Source organism: Sitophilus oryzae, unplaced genomic scaffold (genome assembly GCF_002938485.1).
Source record: "Sitophilus oryzae breed Bouriz unplaced genomic scaffold, Soryzae_2.0 scaffold_935_pilon_pilon, whole genome shotgun sequence".
Lineage (NCBI taxonomy): Eukaryota > Metazoa > Arthropoda > Insecta > Coleoptera > Curculionidae > Sitophilus > Sitophilus oryzae.
In genome coordinates, this window is record NW_022147567.1 from 482,805 (window position 1) to 506,001 (window position 23,197).

General features: G+C 31.4%; 1 protein-coding gene across 2 annotated transcripts in view; it reads left to right on the top strand.

Annotated features, from left to right (window-relative positions):
• The window catches only part of LOC115890855 (zinc finger homeobox protein 4), a 228,676-nt gene extending 205,686 nt beyond the window's left edge, over nt 1-22,990 (top strand). For both annotated transcript variants that reach the window (XM_030911208.1, XM_030911206.1), the window contains exon 5: nt 22,462-22,990. In XM_030911208.1, coding sequence (XP_030767068.1) covers nt 22,462-22,466 — 5 coding nt within the window. In that variant the 3' untranslated portion in view covers nt 22,467-22,990. The remainder of the gene's footprint in view (nt 1-22,461) is intronic.
• The last annotated feature ends 207 nt before the right edge of the window (nt 22,991-23,197 follow it).

A 23,197-nucleotide genomic window follows, 5' to 3' on the forward strand; every position in this document is an offset into this window, starting at 1 on the left:
AAGTTCTGAGGAACTTTTTCGAGTGCCTTAGACCGTTGGAGGACACCCATTCCAAGTTACGGATGGAGTCTTCCAGATTATTCAGTTCCGCTTTCAATTGGTTCCCGTTTGGAAAACAGAACGGTTCTGGACCAGTTAGTGGTTTGGTTTAGTGGGTTGCCTTCTATCCCTTGGTGAGCAGGTACCCAGGGTAGGAGGACTTCATTTTCTTTTCCTAAATTGTTGAGCTTCTCTAGGCATTCTTTGACCGACATAATTGATGGTTACTGAGTTGATCGCGTTAAGTGCTGCTTGACTATCGGATAGGATGACAATTTCCTGTTTTCGATAGTTCCTATCTAAGATAAATACGCATTTAATACGTAAATAGGTTTTTTAAAAGTCTGCCTATGCTGAATACACATGACAAATTTGAACAATTTTGGACAAGCCAATTTTAAGTAATTTAAGAAAAACTGCATCTATTTTTAAATTAAAACTGAACAGGTAACAATGTTGCAAAACCAGTCAAATGTCAACATACCTTATGTTCAAAAGTTAACTCATGATTTTATCATTGTCCAATCTAATTTGTTGTGCTGTCTACATTACTATGTTATACTACCTATGCTTCGGGTCCCTAAAATGTACTTTTATAATTTAAAACAGGTTCGAATGAGGCAAAAGCCTAATGTTTAGAAAATACAATTTAACATTGGGAAAATTATAGGATGGCAACTTAAGGTACGTTGGCAATTGCCTGGTTTTGCAATGTTTACCTATTAATTGAAAAATATATGCAGTTTTTCTTAAATTACTTAAAATCGGCTTGTCCAAAATTGGTCAAATTTGGTATGTGTATTCAGCGTACGGCAGACCTTTAAAAACCTATTTACAACTTCTCTGTAAAATTAACAGGGAAGCCAATATCTGGATATTTCAAAATTTGCATACGATTTGCTATGCTTCCAACGATGATGCCCCACCTCATATTACTGGTCACTGTTTAGTTTCGGTATAGCTCTTTTATAGTAATTCCTGTATTTGTTGCTATATGTGACAACGGCGCTTAAAAGCGGCCATAATGGATATAGATTTTCTCAACAGTGGATAATCTATCGAAGTAAATTTTCGTTATCAATTGTCAAACTAGACGCACGCGTAGAAAAGTGTACGGTCACACACAATTAATTAATTCGATATAAATGTGTTTAGCGTTTAAAACCATTTATGCTTTTGAAGCTTTTATGGCGATTTGTGTCTATTAAAAGAAAAGTAAGGACTTACATGAGCTAAACCGAGGAATGACTGTGAATCTAGTGAATCTACAGTTGTCCCCGGATTTCCTTTACAAGAAAAACCTTTTTGTTATTAAATTTTTGAGGAAAAATGTCATAAATTCTTCATAAAAGTTTTTGCTTGTTCTAAAATGGTATTCTGTATATACTTTTCCAAATTTCCATACGGTTTTAGAGAAATATACAATAATATCAATATATAATAATTGAATTTTTTCTTCCCAATAATCACAACGCGTTTCTATGGTAATATCATTTCGTTTCCATTCCCTGATAGATGGTTAGTATTAATTGTGATTAACGTCATACTTTTTTATTATTTTAACATGTTAATGTAAATTTCTTTAAAACACCTTCATAATACTATAGATAGTTAGTTATAGAGGCAGTTTCCACAAAGTATTGTTTTAAACCTCGTTCTTTCCTTATATAAAAAGGAAGGAAATTTGGTCTCCTATGATAATGCAAAGATATAATGGAATTCTTCGTGGGATCTGTTTTTAACTGTGGAATCGTTTCTTCAATTAGAAACAGTCACTTAGTAGTTACTGAACTTTATTCGACATTAAGCTTTATTGATATTAATGATATTAAACTATTTTTTTCAGAATTTGGCGATTAAAGTATCTAAAAAACCATGGTAACTTACGAGTAGTAAACCTAACAAAATAAAAAGTACCCATCCCTGCAGAGACTGAAGAAAACGCGACAATCGCGGGACTAATACAAATCCGAGAAAAAAACCGTCCGGCGGCATACAATGTAGCCGGTGACCGCGAACCGGCTTCGGCGATCGCGACAGCCTCATACCCTTTCGCCGGGCGAGACAAGGACGCGGATACGAAAGGGGCGTGGCCAGGCGGATTCATTCTACTTTTACAATAAGACAAACAGGGATTACGTTTCTATAGCTACCGCATTACGTTGTTTCATTGGCGAGATCCGCGGACCCGCGACGACGACGGTCGATTCTCTCGCCGGTAGTAGCGGATCGTGTTTTGTTTTTTCTTGCTGTCGCCGGCACGCCAATGTTTTTTAATTTCGTAGGTACCCGTGATTTCGCCAAGTCCGCAATCTGTCTTTGCTTAGAAAAGAAGTAGAGATGAGCAACACTGCGATTCTCCAATCGCAATTGAAACTGCGATTGCGTTTTTAATATTTAATTATTGTACCGGGTGTCCCACTAAGAATTGCTCTCGGCTGTATCTCGGAAAGAATCGTAGAGCTTGCGGAAAAAAATATTTATAACTAATGAGATCATGAGAAATTACTGGAAATTATTTTCAAGTTTATAGGACGGCCGCTAGAGGACGTAACTGCTATGGAAAATAACAAAATGGATTTTTTAAGAAATTTTGACTAGATACGATGTACTATAAATAATAGCTTCATAATCTTCAGTAAATTTTGGATCTTTCTTGTTAGAACCATTTTCCCTATCTGCTAAAATAAAGTAGTGGGGGGAGGTTAGATCTGTTTTTATTTAAATATTAATAACTCCGGACTGGATGATCGGAATCCAACAAGCGAGTGCTCGTTTAAAACAACGTTTCTTACTCTATATTGTACCATATAAATAATAATAATAAGCTTTTGAACGTAGACGCTAGGGGGCGTTGTCTTTCAATTTAACAAACATTGCGCGTTTTTTCAAAAAAATTAAATGCGATAGTATATGTAATTTTAGCTGATAGCAAAGAGTAATAAAAGCTTAACAAGTCAGCGAAAACAACATCTTGATATCTTTTTTCAAACCAAAGTTATTCGCAAAATTAAAATAAATACGAAAATATAAGCGCTTAATTACCTTATTTTTCTAACACGGTATATGAATATTAAACTAGCATTTTACACTAGTTCCTTAGCCTTTTTCATTCAGTGCACGAGACCAACAAAGGCGTCGTAATTATTCTATTTTGCCACCAGAGGGCAACCGAATCGGCGATTTTCATTCCGAGCGCCACCGCAGCCGAGTCCCAGTTTCCATGAATAATAAACGACGGCGAGAGCGCCCTCTATTTTCCCGGGGATACTTAATTATGACGTTTCGAGATGATAAATTGGCCGGGTGCGATAAGGATAATAAAGAATTTTCCCGAATTATTTTCGGCAGAAGCGAAGACGAATCTTGGCGAAGAAAAGGTGATGGAATTTTTCTCTAAATTGTTTCATTTCACCAGAAAGATATATTGTGATGTTTGTGATTGTTTTTAAGATGCATTCAGACAGAATGCTACAAAAACATATTTCAGTATTTAGTATAGATATTTTAGAAATAAATGTTTGTTGTTAAATAAATGTTGATTTCTGTAAGGATTTTAAGAAAGTGGAATTTATGAACAAATAAGTTTAGGTTTATGTGTCAGCACATTTAAAAACTTATTTGTTACTTAAAAATTACACAATATTCAAATGGCATTAACACCATATTACATAATTACAACGATGTCACAGTAGGCCTAGTAATGAATAACTTTCTAACGTAAACTTAATTAGTTCCCTAAAATTTCCTACTAAAAATTTTTAGTATAAAGAAATTGATATCATATGCACATGAGTTATGAAAATTATGAATATCGGGTAGAAATTTCCTAACCAAACTGTCATTCGAGCCACTACCCCTAATAATTTTATTATTAACTCAATGAGATTTAAAGTAAATTTAAATACACAGTATATTGCAGATCTTTGAGCATATGAAAAAAAATCATTTTACTTACTCAATTTTAATTATTGACAAAAGTTAGTTTTTGTAAATTTCTAATAGTCAAAGCTTCAGGTATGATTTTGAGCGAGAATTTTTTTAATAATCTATAAAATCTGATAATTTGTTTATTTGTACCAAGGAATGATTAACTGTGATAAGCCTTATATAACATATTTTGCATTAACTTATAGTTATTTTGCAGTTTAATGGTGCTACATTGAACTTCACTGATTTCGCCATTCAAACTAAAAATTAAAAGCTGATTTTTTATGTTGTTTCTAAAAAAAACTTTTTTGGTTGTTTCAAAACTCTTTGTATTTTTATTTTGTAGATTTACGATTTAAGACCTGTTTGAAATAGCCTCACTAACCCCCTACAAACCTCCAACTTAAATGTTAATTTCTATTTTCTATAGTTATACCTAGTGTGAAGAAGTCTTATTGATCGCACTGTATATTTGGTCTACAGATTTCTAACTTAAAAAAATATTATTTTTTTAAATTTCAAAATTAAGAAATTAAGTTTATAAGACAGGAGATACTAGAACCAAAATTATTTGTCATATAATATTTTGAAAAGTTTTTATTTCTTTTGTTGTTAAGCGGTTACTGGAAGTTAATAGGAGGTAAAATACTTTTAAGTATTGAAAGGCAGTACATGCGGTGGATGGGCGTCAAATTTATTATTTTAAACGTATTACCTTAGACAGGGTTAGGCTGAAATAAGTGCAAATATATTTTGAGGGGTGGTATATTTCAACGCCAAGAACACGCATGAGATTTTTTCGCAAAAAAAATGTTGAGAATAGTGGATTTCATTTTATATTTTCCTGTATATTTCAGACAACTTTTTAGAACTGCTTGTTAACCGCAAATTTCTTATTCTCTAATACCATGGTTAACGGCTTTACTCTATGATTACGGCACTAAAAGGGATGCAAATACAGAAAAAATCCGGTGGCTCTCAAAATTTTTTAAAAAATAAATCTTTGTAATTTTTTTTTAGTTTTTAGTTAAAAAATATAATTTATTGATAATATGGCAACATAGTTAATAGATTAAATTTACAAGAAAGAAAATCCAGAAAAGATCCAGCGGCTCTCAATTTTTTTTAAATAAATGATTTTTTTTATTTCAAACTTAAATAACTCGGTTATTTTGGACTTATCTGAAAAATGGCAAAGAGAAAATATGTTTCTTTTGTCGAGATCTACCAGCCCTGAAAATATATGCACTTATTTAAGGCTCGGCCTGTAATACACCATAATTTTAAATTCTACACTATTTAGCTATTGTTTACAGAGTCAAATAATATTAAATAATTTAAGTTTATACAACTAATATAAGCTTTCTTCAAATGTACTTGATTACTAAACGCAATAAATAAAATAAAGTAACTCTTCATCCGATATAGTCGTATAACAAAACGACAATCACAGAACGCACAAAATTACCCGAAACCCGACCAGATACGGCCTTAGCGCCGTTCCGGCGTACCGTTATTGCCACTTAGGCCCATCTTCAAACCGCCAGATCCAAACATTACCCCTTATCCCCCCTCTGTTACCCCAAAAGTCATTTTCTCCATCGTTAACGGGGAGAGAGAGTATGGAGACGAAAGAGAGGGAAAGCCTGGAAATTTATTCGGAAAAACGGGCCAATTTCCTCGGCGGCCCACCGACGCCCCCCAAAATGAGAAATATGAATTAATATTTCATCTCCCCATTGTATATCCCATATTATGAATTCTTAATGCGGTTGGCCGGAGTCCGCGTACGTGCTTTCCTTTCGTTTTGCTCGTTCTCTCTCAGAGTTCTGGATCAATTTTTGATAAGCCACGTCTAACGGGTCGGCGCGGTTTTGTTCACTTTTTTTCGTCTCTTTTCGACGGTATACAGTGAGTCTGTTTAATTAAAACATTTTTGAAACAAAGCTGTTTGATAATAAAGAAAAATTAGGTGTTTTTTTTTTAAATGAAAAATAATTTTAAAAAACATATTTTTTGAATAAAACGTTTACATTAATTTCTATATCAATAAATTTCTTAGACTTGGTTATCAAACCGTGTTTCCGTAGATTACTTAAATACCTAGAAATTTTCTAAAAAAATAAAAATAAACACGTTTTTTGACCACAAAAAATTAGTAATAACTAAACAAAACTAGAAAACGTAATTTTTACTACATTACAAGCAAATAAAAATTAATACGTAGCCAAGAGTCATGAAATTCAAGATTTCTCTGGGGGTGCCCAGCAGTACCTGGGGGGGGGGGCACCCATGGGCTCCCCTGTAGTTACGCCAATGGGAAGGAGTATAATATTATTCATGGACGGAAGGTCCCAATCCTTGACAGTTCTGTTTGACGTTTCAATTGAAACATTTGAATTTGATTTTTCTCTAAAGTGCCGGTATTTGAACCTTCTCTAAAGAGCCGGTAAGATGCAAACTGGTAGTAGAAAACAAAATTATTGAGCAAGTATCACAGTTCAGATACCTACGAATAGATATGTCGCACTACCACGATCCAGAGAAAGATCTGAGAAGCCAGATAAACAGAGAAATGGCCATGTCAGGATGTCTGAGGCAAATAGTGTGGATAAACCCCTTCATGCGAACAGACAGCAAAATTAAAATTTATATAAGACCTGAATTAAACCAATAATGACATATGGCATAGAAATCCGAGAGGAAAGAAACAAGACCAAAAGCATATTAAGAGTCGCTGAAATGAAGAACCTAATATAATAATATGGGGAAGACTAGAAGTGACAGAATTAGAAACACAAATATCAGACAACAATGTGGAATACAGGACGTAGTGAGATGGGGTAGGCAAAGAAAAAGACAATGGTTCGCACAAGTAAAACGCATGGAAGAAAACAGGCTACCACACATAGCTCTTGAACGGAAACCCATGGGTAAGAGACAACCGGGAAGACCTCCAAAAAGATGGAAAGACAGTTGGCAGTCCATTTCCCTACAACTCCCACAGAGGCAACCTTAAAATTATCAGATCGACTAGATCTTAAATATGTAAAAGAGGAAGAAGAATTTGATTTGAAATTTTGTGCATTTTTTATCTTTACTGAGCTTATTTTTTACAATTTGTCTATACGAAATTGTGTCAGAACTTAAATTAACAGTGACAATATTGGCGATTTATCGAAAGACTCTAAAATAGTTGGTTGTGTAGCGTACGGTAGATCTCGGTAAAAAATCGAGGGAAATAAACTATAGGAGCGACTATACAGGGTGAGTCTTAAATAAGTGCAAATATTTTCAATGCTGGTAGATCTCGATAAAAGAAACATATTTTCTCTTTACCGTTTTTCAAATATATCCAAAATAACCGCGTTAATTTTTACTTGTATAATATTAATTTAAACTATAATACCTAATGGCAATTTTCTAATTACAAAATATTAAGATGCAAATATCTTGAAAAGTATAATTAGTACTTATTGACAAATTTATACAAACTTTAAGCAAAAATCATTAGAAGAAATAAAAAGCGCTAATAAACATAAACGAAACAACAACAAACAGAAAAAAGGCAAATAATACCTTAATATCAACTTTTAAATCAATGACTAAAAAATATAAGGACATGTGACGCCCATATATGGGCTGCAGCAGAATTTGTGACCTTAGAAGCCATTCTTTCGAGGGCAAACAATGAGTCATCATTTGGTCGCTTTTTTTAATAGTTTGTGTAGTAAACTTTGTATAAACTTTATTACAATGGTGATTAGTTGTTCAGCTTTCAAGTGTAAAAGCAGCAGCGATAAGACAGAGCCAGGAGTTACGTTTCATAGGTAAATAAACAGTCCACTCCAACTTTTTAGCGTTTTCTTATAGTTTTCCTATTGAATTCCCGATAATTATTCTTCAATTTCAATTAACATCTATATGTACTTGATATGTGCTATACATCGATACTAGTTTTGTACCTTTTGTTAACATTTTAATATATTTCGTTATTAATTAGTATGATACACCATAGGCGTAGTCAAAACAGTTATCAAAAAATATAAATATTGCTTCACACCGCTAGGTTAAGAAAAATATGTGCCACGGCACTGTTTGGTGATATCGGCACCATTTGCTCTCGAGTGTTATTTGTCCTTGGATTCTTTAGACATTATTTTAAATACATAAAAATTCTAACCCCACTTTTCACATATTTTAAAGATTTTTTTAAATGCCGCTATAACATTAGACATGACATAATGTCAATATCTTGTTTGACACTTGTTGCAAACTTTTTGACAGAAACTGAAAAAAAAATCAAATTTCTTTCTTTGAACATTTGATTTTGTTTTTATTAACGTTATCGTGTGATTTAATAGCCGGCAAGTTCTCAGCGCTAAAATTCAGTTTTGCATTACTTATGGATCGCGTCCTTTATCATTGGCAGCGTATTTAACTGCCATTCGGCCGTCGCAATATATTCCTTTTGCAATTAACATAAAACACAATGGTTAAACTCGCATACGCACACATGCACAGCGGCGGCACATGGCGATTAAAATTACACTCGGACTGGCTCATTGTTTCCATTCGGGTACGATATTATTGCGGCGGTCCCGATAATAATTGGCTGACGTTTTCCACTGACACACCTTTTCGTAAATAATACTGAACCGTTCGGAAGGTTTCGGGTTTTATTATTACTATTACGACACATATTTTTACAAGGGATTTGTGTGTTATGTTGTAAATACGGTATGTCTCATTTTCGTTGCTACCGGACTATTTTTGCTTACTAACGAGAAAGAAAAACTTATTTTTTGATTCAAACTTTCGTCGAAACAGGATATTGTTGTATACAAACTGACATTATTAAATATGTAAACTGTGTGGTTAGATGACAATATATCAAATAGTGTCAAAGACAAAAGTAGTTCATAATTTGATTTCACATCCATATGCAAATTTTCATAAATATACATGGACATGTATATCGTGTGTAGATTCATGGCAGCAATAATTTACAAAAATATTTTTTGTTTGTAAAAAGTGAGGTTAGATGATAAAATACTGAATAATCCCTAGCAGAAAAAGAATTCAGAATTCGATTTTACATCCATGTGCTAATTTTCAAGAATATACATGGACATACATATTATGTCGTGTCATTATCATGGCATAATCTGCATGGCAACAATTTACAAAAATATTTTTTTATGTAAAAAGTGGTGTTAAATGGCAAAATATCGAATATTGTCAAAGAGAAAAGTTTGGCAATTGCCTAGTTGCGAATCCATAACCTTAAACATATACATACGTAGTAAAAAATACTACAGGGTTGTTCACCACATACGACACGGAGTATTGTAGCTAAACGATTAGATTTTTACAAATTGTAAGTTTTGGGTTCGTTGAAGGTCTATTAGAGCTACAATTTAAAAATATTTTTACAAGATACAGAGTGTCCCAAATAAGTAAAAAATATTATAGTTGTAACGTGTTGGTAAAAAATGGAACAATACAATTTGATAGACAATTACATTGTGCATCTGATTCACGTAAAATATATAGGGTGTTCCATTTAAATTAAACAAGTTATTGCCGTTTAAAGCTAGCAATTATTTAATATAAATTTTTGGACACTCTGTATAAGGTAGTAAAATTTTTATTATTGCAACACAATATCTGATCAATAAATAATCTTCAGTAAATATTTAGTATTAAAAACTTTGATACCCTTGGAGAAATAAAGCCTTAATTATTTACTGCAATTTCATAAAATTGAAAATATTTCAAAAACGGTAAGGTTTAAGTGTGATAAACCTTAATCAAATTTACCTTTATTTCAATCCTAGAATCTAAAAATAGAATAATATACAAGGTGTTCCATTTAAAAAAATACAACTATAATATTTTTTACTTATTTGGGACACTCTGTATCTTGTGTAAATCCTTAGAGGGTAATAAAAAACATGTAATATCTGGAAAATGTAAGAATCATACCTAAGTGGAGTGATATGGTCTACCAAAAAAATATAACAGATTTTCGGAGTTTAATCAGATATGCTTATTCTAGAAGAATCTAATTCACTACTGCATGCGAGATGCATTAAGTTTATCAATCATATTCAGAAAGAGAATGATGTTTGATGCTTTTAAAAATATGTATCTGAAATCAGTTAAAAATGAATTACACAAAGATGTAAATATTAATACAATCTTTATTTTTTTTTATTAACTTTCTGTTTTTTCTTTGCTTAGAGCTCTTAACTGTAATGTACCCGATTGGGGAGTAAAAGCTTTATCATTTTAGTTTATTGTAACCAGGGACTAAGGCGGGCAAACAATCATAACGAATCCTGGAAAAATGCTTTGCGTTAAATTCAGAAAAAAAAAACATATTTTTTATTTACAGTTGATTCTTGGATACAACATCAAGAAGTAATACGTATTTGACTAATAAGAAAAAGTACTGTTAAATTTTGCATTAAAGGAACAGATTTTGTCTCTAAAGTTATTCGTAACTACTAATTAACAACTATTATACATCATTATTCATCGAAATAGTATACAGGTTGTTAACTCGACAGTTACTTATAGGGGAACAGAATGACAACACTGCCTATTGAGAACGCATGCATTATTGATTTTTCTGCCGACTCGTCCCGTCGCGTCCTCATCGACGAGCGGGCCGAGGTTGCCATATTTCAACCATAAAGCTCTTGCCGCGAGTAATTAACAAATTAACAACCTGTATAAGACACACCATGCATAGAGAATGAAAATATTATAAATTAAGTTAGGAAGAGAATGTTTAGTCTAAAAAATGTGATAGTTCACTTACCAACTTGAGTTCCAGACAGATTAGCTTAGAGTTCTTAGATCCAACCCAAACCAATATCCAATCAATTTGATGATCAGAATTGTGTGTCCTGCTGATATCCTCCTCCTCCTCTGTCCTATTTCCTTCGTAAGATGTAGTGATAGTCCTCGATTTATAGTTCTTGTCCATTCTTCTCTTCCTTGTGCGTGTTGTGCTGCTTCAGAGAGCTTGTTCTCCACTATTAATCCCTCCATACCATCTCTTCGCCTGGTTATATATCCAAAAGATATCAGTATGCTTTGTAGTGAGCCTAGTGGTAATGTTGTGTTCTGTTAATACTGAGATATTTGTACTACGATATACCCACATTTCAAACACTGGTACTTAATAATGGTCCACTTCAACGATTCACCACCTCGTATCCTACTTCGTGTCATATCTACGGCTTAATAATTTGCTTCTATCGATAATCATAACTTTGGACTTCGATGCATTCATTTTGAGCCCATATCCTCTGTTAACAGTGTCCAATAGTCTCCAATAGTCTCTTCATAATATGCTGAAGTTCTTCTGTTGAGGGCGCTAGTATTAACGTATCGTCAGCATACCGTATGTTACTGATGTCTTCATCTTCTGATCGTTATTTTCAACGCCGGCCTTTAGTTTGAAGTTCTCGGAGTGTTCGTTGTAGACTCTTACTGTTGCTGTGTATTTAACTCTTACTGTTGCTGTATATATAATAGTTTTAGTAGCTGTATAAGACGCTCACTTATACTCATTTCTTTTAGGATGCGCCTCACCTTTTCACATAACTACCCTCTAATATTAGGATACTTCCTAAACTTTTACTTTAATCTAGTAGCACGATGTTGATGCGACGATGTCTAACTTTAAACTGTTCTCAAATTTAACCTGTCATTCTGTTAGAACTAGAGGTAGCACAAATTCAGTTCCTAAATTTCTGGTTAGATAGGTACCTATCATAAAGTTATAAGACAGAATTACCTGATATCAATCATAAAATTAAAATTTTATATAACTTTTAGAAAATACACTTTCCCTTTTATTATATTTTATATATAAATTATATTGCTTGGGTCTAAATTAGGGTTATCGGTAATTTTGAGAGTTTGGAACTGGATTTTGTTGTATAATTACAAAATTTAATCTATACTTTATTTCATAGTAACCGGAATTTTTTATTAAACTGTAATAAGTTAACAAATAATATTTGTATAATGGGTTTATTTACTGTAATACATTAGTAATTAAAATGACACAACTTTTTAATTATTAGATGATCATAGACATGAATTTACCTATGTTAATTTATCTCTTTCATTTTTTACACGTATATTTAGCCAAAAGCAGTCTTCAATTACCTATAATAATTGATGAAGTGTTGATGCTAATAAGTTTTTTTTTTAATTTAAAAATTGTACTTTTGATGAAATAATAATCTCTAGTGTTATAATCGTAAATTAAGTCATTAGAAAATCTTTATTATATAGGACATAGATGAAGATTTTCTGTGATATAGGAGTTGTAATAGAGTACAATATATTATAAACCTTATAATCTAATATCACTCAAATTCAGCGTTTACGTTATAATTGTCTTTGATTGGCGTGACCAAAATTGTCCCAATTTGGAGATGTCAACACTTAGATAAAAAAAAATAATAATAATGATGCATTAATTACTAAAATACAAAATAAATATAATCGATTTTTTAGTTTATTACACTTTGTTATTAATTTTAAAATTAATGATAATTTAATTAAGTACACACACACGTGTTGCTAATTGTTCCTTATATTTGTTTAGCAATATTTGTCCATAACTGGGACATCTCAAAATATGGTTGAATTTTTTCTAGTCCTAAAAATCAAAAGGCGTTTCTATGGTAATAGCATTTCGATTTCATTCTTTGATACATGGTTGTTATTAATTTTGATTAAGGTCATAAATATTATTTGCTGATGTTAAACTATTGCATTTTCCGATAACTATTATCACCCTTTCTGTAACATTGAACTAAATAAATTTTGTGCTTCTTTAACATTTTAAAACAGCAAAAAATATGATGGTAATTAAAATTCTATCAATAACAATCTATGAAAAAATGAATTCGGCATGAATTACCATCGAAGCGTCTTTTAAATTTTACGACTTGGAAATTTGGAAAACTATAAACCAGATTAAACATTTTAGAAGAAGCAAAATTTTTTTATGAAAAATACTTTTTTCTCAAAATATCAATAAGAAAAGAGTGTTTTCCTCTTGTAAAAACAATTCGGGGACATATTGTATTATAAACGCGAAAGTTTCTTTGGATGAATGTATACTTTATTGTTACTCTTTCATGCAAAAACTATTGAATGGACTTTAATAAAACTTTACAATAATATAGCTTATACATCAGAATAACATATATACAGGGTGGTCCGAACTGTATTCCGGAAATTTCAGCTGCATATTTTACTGATAAAAATAAGTAAAAAAGTTCATATATGTTCATGTATGTCCTAAAATGCTTAGTTTCGGAGATACAGGGTGTAGAAGTTTCATTTTTATTTCGATTTTTTCCAAATAATTTATGAAGTAACGTCAATATTTGGATGAAAATTGGTGTCTGGGAGTTTTTTGATATGAGAAATTTCATTTTAATGTCAAAATGACTCCTATTTGTAGGGGGCGCCACGTACATGTGTTTTAACTGTTTTGAAGAGTAATAAATTTTCGTCCGTCGCCACTGGGTGCTATAATATATATTAGACTTTATATTAATAAAATTGTGATTTTATGCGGACGAAATCGCGGGAAAAAACTAGTATTAAAATAACAGGAACATTAGCAAAATCGAAACCTAACCGAAAATAACGTTAACGGCGTCTAGCGCAAAGATACCGTCCAATTGTCGCGAGCGCTAGCTACTTTTTTACCCCATACGGCACATTTAGATTTATGGGGGGCATAAAAAGGGATCCCGCTGCCCTTGGAGTGTCAATATCTCGTTAGGCTTTAATGTGTGTCGGTTTTTTCGTTTTTTCTGCACTTTATCTCTCTCGCTCTTCGGTCTGACTCATGCCACTGTCACGGTGTGCGTTTAATGCCTTTTTTTAATCTGCTGTTTCCGCTGCCTATCCAGGGGATCGAGTACAATAAAGTTTGTTTCGATTTCTAAATCATCTCGTGTTGTTTTCGTTCATCTAGTTTCCCTAGAATTAATTCATTAGTTCTTTGTACTAGTTAGATTGTGATCCTAAAAAAATGAAATTTTCACACACTGCATATTTAGGTTGGGTGCTATCTCTGATATTGTCGTCATAAACGTCTTGGTTTACTTATTTCACTGAGATTTATGAATAAAAATCCTTTTTCTCGGATACATGGGGAATTTTTTTTACATGGGGAATAACGGGGATCTTCAAGACCGTTAAAGTTACAAGATCGGTTAAATAGAAGAAAAGTTGCGTTTTTATATGTCCAAAAATAATCTAGGTCTATTTTATTTAATATTCATATACCGTTACGTAAATACAGGGAGAAAAAGAAAAATGTGAATTTTCTAAACACCACCATATTTTCTTTATTATTGGAGCTAAGGTCATCAAAATTTTAACATAGGGGTCAGGCAATATGCAAATTTTAAAAATGATGCCCAAAAAAGTCTAGGCGTACTACGTTGCGCATGGCCGAAGTGTACTTTTCCTTTTCCTATGGGAGCCATATTGAGATACATGGTTGAAAACATTTTTAATAAGGATTTTTAAAATGTCAAATTTAAATATGGCGCTCATAAGAAAAATAAAAGCTGACCTCGGCCGTGCGCAACATAGAAGGCCTAGGTTTTTTTTGATATCATTTTTAAAATTGCCATGTTGCCTTGCCCATATATTGAAATTTTAATTACCTTAGCTCCAATAATAAAGAAAATATGGTGGTTTTTCGAAAATGTTAATTTTTTCTTTTTCACCTTGTATCTACGTAACGGTATGGAATTAAAATAAAATAGACATAGATTATTTTTGGACACACTAATACGCAATTTTGCTTCCATTTAACCGACTTTGTATCTTCAACGGTTTCCAAGAGAGATCCCCATGTACTTCATTTTAAATTGGACACCCTACATGACCCATATTAAGCGAAAAATTTACAATTGAAAAAATTTATAAAATTTTTTTTTTAAAAACAAGCTTAAAATTAAAAGTAGAAGATAAGAATTACAAGCAAGGGGCGCAAAGTAACGACTTAAAGTTCTGTGGATTATTTTTTGAAGTATTAATACACCTGGGGACAAAACACCACTTATTTGAACTAATTTTACTTCTTCAAAACACCAAAACAATGAAACTAAACAATAAACCTTCACGAACGTCTGCAAAAACAATGCGGCAATTGCAGGATCGTACGGACGCCATCGATCGATCAAAGCAGTGACGTCAAAAACAGGTAGCCTCGAGCCGGGTACGTTTTCTAGCCTTGCTGCTTTTCTCAATTATAGTTTTTAAGAAAAATTTTGAGTGCCATGTTTTTTTATTCATATGTAGCTATCGAAATTCATTGAAATTAGAAATTAGTGAACATGTCTATTGCCAAATCTAGCCCAATTATTTAAGAACAAGAACCCCATATTTTATATACTTTGAAGAGACGCAGTATTTCAGTAAAGCCATCCGAACCACTAGCTAAAAGAAGACAATACTAAAATATATACCATTGTAACATTCACATCCACCGAAAAATAGATTCTAGTAATTCCGGTAATCCAAATGAGGCGCATTCTTCCTCTCTTTATTCCGTCTTCTCTCTACCTACGAAATTAAACAATAGAACCTCGATTCCGAGAAGCAGAAAGCCTCGGCCAAGGTAAATACATGCGTAGCGAAATAACTGCCGAGCTTGGAAATTTGTCGTTTCGTCCTTCTCTGTTTTCCGCCGTCCGCTATTCTCGTCTCGCTCGGCTGTTTTGTCCGAAACCGGGCCAAACAAAGCCCTTGTTTACATTATCGAGGAATTGATAAGTAATGCCAGGTAGAAGGAAACGAAAAGGACACACTACGTCTACGTCTACGTGTGTGTGTTTTTCGAGGCTCGCACCTGGTCGAGATTAGACACCGGAATGAGCTCGAATAAGGACCGGGTCCAAACAATGGGCTCCTTTTCATTAGGGATAGAGAAAGGACGAAAAGTAGGACTGAAACACGTTGCAAAATGAGCACGGGATTTCTTTTTTTCTTTCGTCATGGTCTGCTTTTATGGACAGTTACACCTTTAAAGCTTAAAGATCGATTGAGATTAAAATATATCCCTGAAATAGCAATGACTTAGGTTGATAAAAAAATGGAATTTGTAAAGAAATTCATTTTCTAAATGCTTATAGAATTGATGACCTTTTTTAAATCTCTATAGTAAATAAAGTATAAAACTTCAGCTTCATTCACAGTTAGCCTGGACCAAGATGTCAAGAAAAAAAATATATAAACTTTGAGTGCTTTATTTTTTAAATGCCGATACCACTGGCTTCAAAAAACTTTGAAAATTAAAATCGCCGACGTACAATTGGGGTCTCTACACAAATTTAAAAAAAAAACTTTTTCAACCAAAGTAAAAAGCGCGCAAAAAGTTTTGTTAATAATAAATAACGACCATAATCACCAAAAGGTATGCTTACTGCTGCCCCCCTCCCTGTTTATAAATCCAGGAGGTTGGGTCTCTGAACAAATGTAAATAAAAATAGACTTTAATCTAATGGAAAAAGCAAAAAATATTTTTTTTCTAATATTTTAGTGATAAAATTTTACTTTATGATTATAAGTATTAGTAAACAAGACAACTACATTTACGTTAGTAAAACTACAAACTAACAATTAAGGAAGTACAATTAATAACTTTAACACACACTGAATTTAGACTAAAAGGAGGAAGAAACAATTAGGTACTAGCTATAAGTAAATAAATAAATTTTAAACATGGTTACTGTTGTAGGAAGCAACACTCCTAAGGAGATTTTTTGATAGTTTTTGATCTCGGATTTGAATTAAAAATTTTTGAGAACAATTTAAAGGAATGATGCACCTGCTCTGAGGCTTGCTCAGAATAAAAGCCCAATGCTTTCTGTGAAATACTAACAAAATCCACTATATGGTGAACAACAGCGTGAATTTTTGGAGTAAAACTGATTTTCGTATCTCTTATTTTGTCGGAAAATTTCAGTATATAGGTTTCTGTAATTGGTATCAATATATTTTCCAAAACAGCTGGCTACCACATGATTGAAGGCACAAAATACCTCTATGTATTTGTTCTCTAAAAAAAATAAGCAAAGGGCTTAGTGTCCAAATAACAATAATAAAATAAAGTTTTGTTACAAAGTAAGTACCAGGATCTAGTGCTTTAAGGACGTCAACTTTTTTAAGCAAGTTTCTGGCATTATTTTCATTAAATCTGCTGTAATGGTCTAATTGTATCCCAGAACTTCTTAGCCAGCTTTCAGCAATTTCCGGAAAGTTATTTTTAGAGAATCGTATATTTTGTGTACAACTCCTATCTAAATAAATATATAGTTGATAATTGGAAGATCGTCAGTTATTAAAGGAATGTTGACACAATTCTCTAAAAATTTTAATTAAAATTTGCAAAAAATAACTATTAAAAAGTCAATAAAGTAAACTTAGCAGTACACTTACTGTAGTTTTTGTTTCTTTTAAATTTCCACCTGTCTTCTCGTTCCATAATGTACTCCATTTGGAAATATCTTTTATGGATCTTAGTTCTCCCTTGACTGTAAATTTTTGAGTTAACATCACACCAGGCACATGGATGGCATGATGATGAATATTGAAGGCCCAATATAATCATTATCAACTTTAGATCTGCGGCAAATGTGTAAGAACTGACTCCACAAATAGTATGGAGTTGCAAAATCTCAAACATTGCTCTGATATTTTTTAGGTTTCTATTATTTTGGGAGCCAATCCTATTATAATAAGTTTGTTTATTCCGGTACTTTTATGTGTTTCTTGTTTTATTTCGGGATTTTCGTAACAACATAAAGACAGACAAATTTTTAAAGATCCACCTCCACTATCTATGCCCAGTTTTAAATGGAAATCATCAGTAAGTTCACGTTTTTTAAACAAATGGTATTTCCACCTGGCCAGGCAGGCAAATTGGTCAAAAAAATCTCCTTAGGAGTGTTGCTTCCTACAACAGTAACAATGTTTAAAATTTATTTATTTACTTATGGCTAAAACCTAATTGTTTTCTTCCTTTTTATACTAAATTCAGTGGATGTTAAAATTATTAATTGTACTTCATTAAATGTTAGTTTGTAGTTTTACTTGTTTAATGATACTTATGATCATAAAGTAAAATTTTATCACTTAAATATTAGAAAAAAATATTTTTTTGCTTTTTCCATTAGATTAAAATCTATTTCTATTTAAATTTGTTCAGAGACCCAACCTCCTGGAAACAGGGAGGGGGGCAACAGTAGGCATACCTTTTGGTGATGATAGTCGTTATTTATTATTAACAAAACTTTTTGCGCACTTTTTACTTTGGTTGAAAAAGTTTTTTTTTTAAATTTGTGTAGAGTACAATTGTACGTCGGCGATTTTAATTTTTATATTTTTTTGAAGCCAGTGGTATCGGCATTTAAAAAATAAAGTACTCAAAGTTTATATATTTTTTTTTCTTGACATCTTGGCCCAGGCTAACTGTGCATTCAGAACCTCGGAATTAGTGGAATTAATTAGTGGTTTCAATTAGGGTAGAAGTTTGTTCCAATTTCAATGTAAGCATTCGGAATGTCAAAATTAGTGGTAGACATTTTCAATTATTAGAAAAAGTTATCAAACCTTTAACTTTTCCACTAATTATACTTCAAAATTTGCGAGAAATGTCATTTTGGCCTTTTGTTAGAAATCAAAAGTTGATTGTTTTATAAGCTAAATATTAGGCTTTCTCTATGGATACAACTGACTAACGCAAGCTGTTGCTAGGATATTCTATTCATTTTAATTGCGTTTTTTAAATATTGCGAATAATCGTAAACTAAAAAGTATAAAGTGTAATTGAAACCACTAATTTATTCCACTAATTGCGAGGTTCTGAACGAAGCTTTACAATTTAAATATTATTTTATTTTCAAGTAAGATACAATAATATAGTGTTTTTTCTTTTATTTTTACTTAAATTTATAAATCAAATGTTTCTTTCAGTACCGTACGTTTATGTTTAAGAAATATTTAGTTCAATATAAATCAAGTTCTTTATAAAAATGTTTAAATACAAGTAAAAAAAATACTACCATTTGAATTGTACAGATTTGATTTGGGATGGTAAGTTGAAAAGAAAACAGGAGTTCCAGTTGAATTTCTTATCCACGTTTATCCTCGATACTTCCTTCGCAATCAAAGTAGTCTTACCTAGAAGAACAGGCAGTTCAAATGTGTCCATGATCAAGACTTTCTGTGGGTTTAAATCGTGGTTAACTGTGGATTGCATCTACAACTACCTGTACCTTTGAGATGTCGTCCTCATTGTGTTCTTTTACTAGAATCACCAGATCGTCCGCATAAGCTTGTGATTCGACCTCATATTTACTTTTGTGAATAATAAATAACATGTTAAAAAAGTCTTAACTTATTGGCATTCACTGGCTTCGGCGGTAATCCATACCTCCGAGATTTTTATATATTCTAATTTTTCCTAATGCTAAGTCTCTTTAGCAAACATTTTTGTTCAAGCTTTGGTTTCTTGAACTTACTTTGGCTGCATGATGCCTGTACCATGCTGTAGCTGAAAAACTTATTCTGTTAATCAATTGCTTCATTATACCTAATTGTAATCTACCATTAACAAAATTAGTCACATCGTTATTGGTAGTTATTGAAGATTACTGGGATATAACTAAAATTATAAATTTTTCTTATATTCTGCACATAGTGGGCTGCATTCATCTATGACAGTGATGCTAAAAGAATCGTTAAAAGAGTTGTCAACCTATGTTTTCTTTCCTTTAGTTGTTTTTTCCCTGTGAGTTTTATATGTTCCACAAGTATGGGGGAAATAAATAATTTTTATTACCAAAAAAGGTTAATTAATTTTATATATGCTGAAGTTTATCTAAATTTGCTAATAGGTAAATGAGAATTTATATTGCTAATTTATTTGTGACGTTGGAGGTCATTATTCCAATAAATAACTCATTTTTTTAATTATTGTATGTTATTGTGTATTAAATTATTGTTATTTTGGAGCTAGATATCCTCTTTGCTTTATAATGAATATTATGATGAATATTCGAAAGGTAAAAATTAACTATTATTAAATAAACATATAATTTTTAATCCAAACTGAAATTATTAACTAATATAATAATTAAATTAATAATTATATAAATTAACTCAAATTTGAAACTAGTTAAAAAGCTGTAAGGTATTACCAGTTTTCTGGTTATTGGCGTTTAATCTCATTGGCCTTAAGAATTATTGAAAGTAACTTTTGCCACCCGTTGTGCCCTTCATGGGAAACTAGATTTCTGACATTCGATGTTGATTATTGCATTTGGTTAGTTTATACCAGGTGCGTCTCAAAAGTGGCTCATCCCTATAACTATCCAAAAAAATCCTTATGGGTTTTTCGCCACTGAACTGCAAGAAAAATCTACAAAATAAAATAGTTATTTTTTGTAAACACTTCTGCGTTAAACCTAAAGTGTTTACAGTAATAAAAATTTGCCTAACAAAGAAAAAAATGCTTAACGTTTCGGAAAGTTTTCTCTTTCCGTCGTCGGAAGCAAAAAAATATAAAGAATCAAGAAAAAAACTATTTAAAATATTTAAATTGAACTATTCGAGAACACTTTACTTTTTAAAACAGATACGTCTACAAGAAATCTAGAATGAACTATTATTAAATAAATTATTATTTGGATTTCTTGTAGACGTATCTGTTTTAAAAAGTTCTCGAATAGTTCAATTTAAATATTTTAAATAGTTTTTTTCTTGATTCTTTATATTTTTTTGCTTCCGACGACGGAAAGAGAAAACTTTCCGAAACGTTAAGCATTTTTTTCTTTGTTAGGCAAATTTTTATTACTGTAAACACTTTAGGTTTAACGCAGAAGTGTTTACAAAAAATAACTATTTTATTTTGTAGATTTTTCTTGCACTGCAGTGGCGAAAAACCCATAAGGATTTTTTTGGATAGATGAATCCGCCACATAGGTATAGACATTTTTTACTTATCCCTATAACTATTTTATTTTTTCAGATAAAACAACGAGATTTGGTATGTTAACATATGACATAAATTAGGATTCATTGACACATTCAATTGTTTTCGGTCACTTCCGGTTTCACCGGAAATAACTACAAGTTTTGATTTTTAAATGTTTTTTTATTTTCGGTGTTTTTTTACTTTATTCGATAGAAAATGACACTCTGGATAGAATGACGTATCATATGTCAACTTTTGACATTTAAGCATATGGTTTATTTGAAATTATACGGTTCACAACGACAATTTGATTCGAAATACCAAGTGTGTGGTATCAAATTATTCGTAAAAAAATGATTTTTCCAAATATGCTAATGAGCCACCCTCATTCTATTTGAAAAAATTGAGATATGATTAAAAATACGATTTAGGCATATTTTAACCGGTCAAGATAAGTCACTAAAAACATTAGACGATCAAATCTATTTTTCCAAGGCCCTTTGATTAAAAATTAGTGTTTTTAACAGCCTCTTTATTACTCCAGATTGATATTTAAAATACAATTTATTTTTAGTTGAATATGTCAAAATTTGACATATGATATGTCATTCGATTCAGAGTGTCATTTTCTATCAAATAAAGTAAAAAAAAATACCGAGGGTGCCATTGAAAAACCAAAAGTTGTAGTCATTTTCGGTGAAACAGGAAATGACCAAAAACAATTGAATACGTAAATCAATCCTAATTTATGTCATATACTAACATACTAAACCTCGTTTTTTTATTTGTAAAAATAAAAGAGTTATAGGGGTGAGCCACTTTTGAGACGCACCCGGTATATTTCATAAAACAATTTAATTAATAGTAATAATCTAATTTTTTGAAAACGACCAATGTTCAATTTATAAAAAAAAACTATTTCACTGTTTAAACATATTAAACTTTCTTTAAGTAAAATTAAGTACATTTCATTCTTTTTTTTACTTGAACAGTTAATGTTATAAAAAGAAACTAACGCTATATTTATGTTGCAATGTTACCGTAATTGTTTTCAACTAATCTATTTAATATTTGCCACAATTAGCACCACATTATGATATTTACATCGACTTTTAACACCGCAGTTCCACGAATCCACAATTCCTACTTCTTTAACACGATCCTTTCTGTGTTCTAACATAACAGTGGATAATTACTTTAAGTGCGTTACACATGTCCTTACATTAACTAGTAAGTTAACAGGCCGTATATTATGTTTGCGCTTCTATTTGATGTGTTTTTTCCTCCTTGTGTTAATTGACAGTAGCACTATTTTCTATTCTTTTGTAAATATTTTTTTTGTAATGTTTGTTTATTATATTCTTTTAGTTTAGTTATTATTTTTTCTGAATTTTTAAATTATTTTTTTTGTTTTTCTTTTTTTTTGAAATTTTATTTTCGTTTTATTTCAGGATAACTTTTTGTTCGATAATCTGGTCCTGACACCTACCCCCCGCCCGCCACTGTTTTCTGGATGTGATTTAGGACCCTCGTTTAGAAGATTCAGTAATTTTTTTTTAGTTATACCAGCGGCGCATCTAACGTTTATTTTTATTTTATGACCTCGCATATATCGAAAAATAGTAAAGTTACACGAAATTGTTTGTAAATATTTGTGTACATGTAAAATCTACACAATGTAAGTTTCCACAACTTTAACTGCTATACAAAATAGATACTTTATGTAAAGTTAGATAGGAGATATGCAAGAAGAAAAGGATGATTTTTTGCCGAAAATTCATATGTGATATTAAAATTTATCTCGAATAGATTCATTCGTTGATTGATCTTGTACATAAAACTATTGTATTGTTAAGTTCCTAGTAGATTTTTAAGACGAGACGTTCATCCTTAAGGTATATATAAGGCTACAAAATAAATTTTAGTTTTGTATAGTAATAAATTATTATTTTTTCGTAATAAACAATTTCTATTCATTAATTAGTTGTTTTTTTTTATTTATTTTATTTTTATAGTTTTGTATTTAGTGGCAAATATTAAATAGGATTGTTCAGATAATTATTACAAAATTTCAAATTTTAGAGTTTTTATTTAATAATTTTTTAGTAATTCGTTTTTCTAATTTCTTTTGAAATTTTTCATCTTCAATTTTACTAAAATTATTTTTAATAAGGTTGTTTTAAAGAC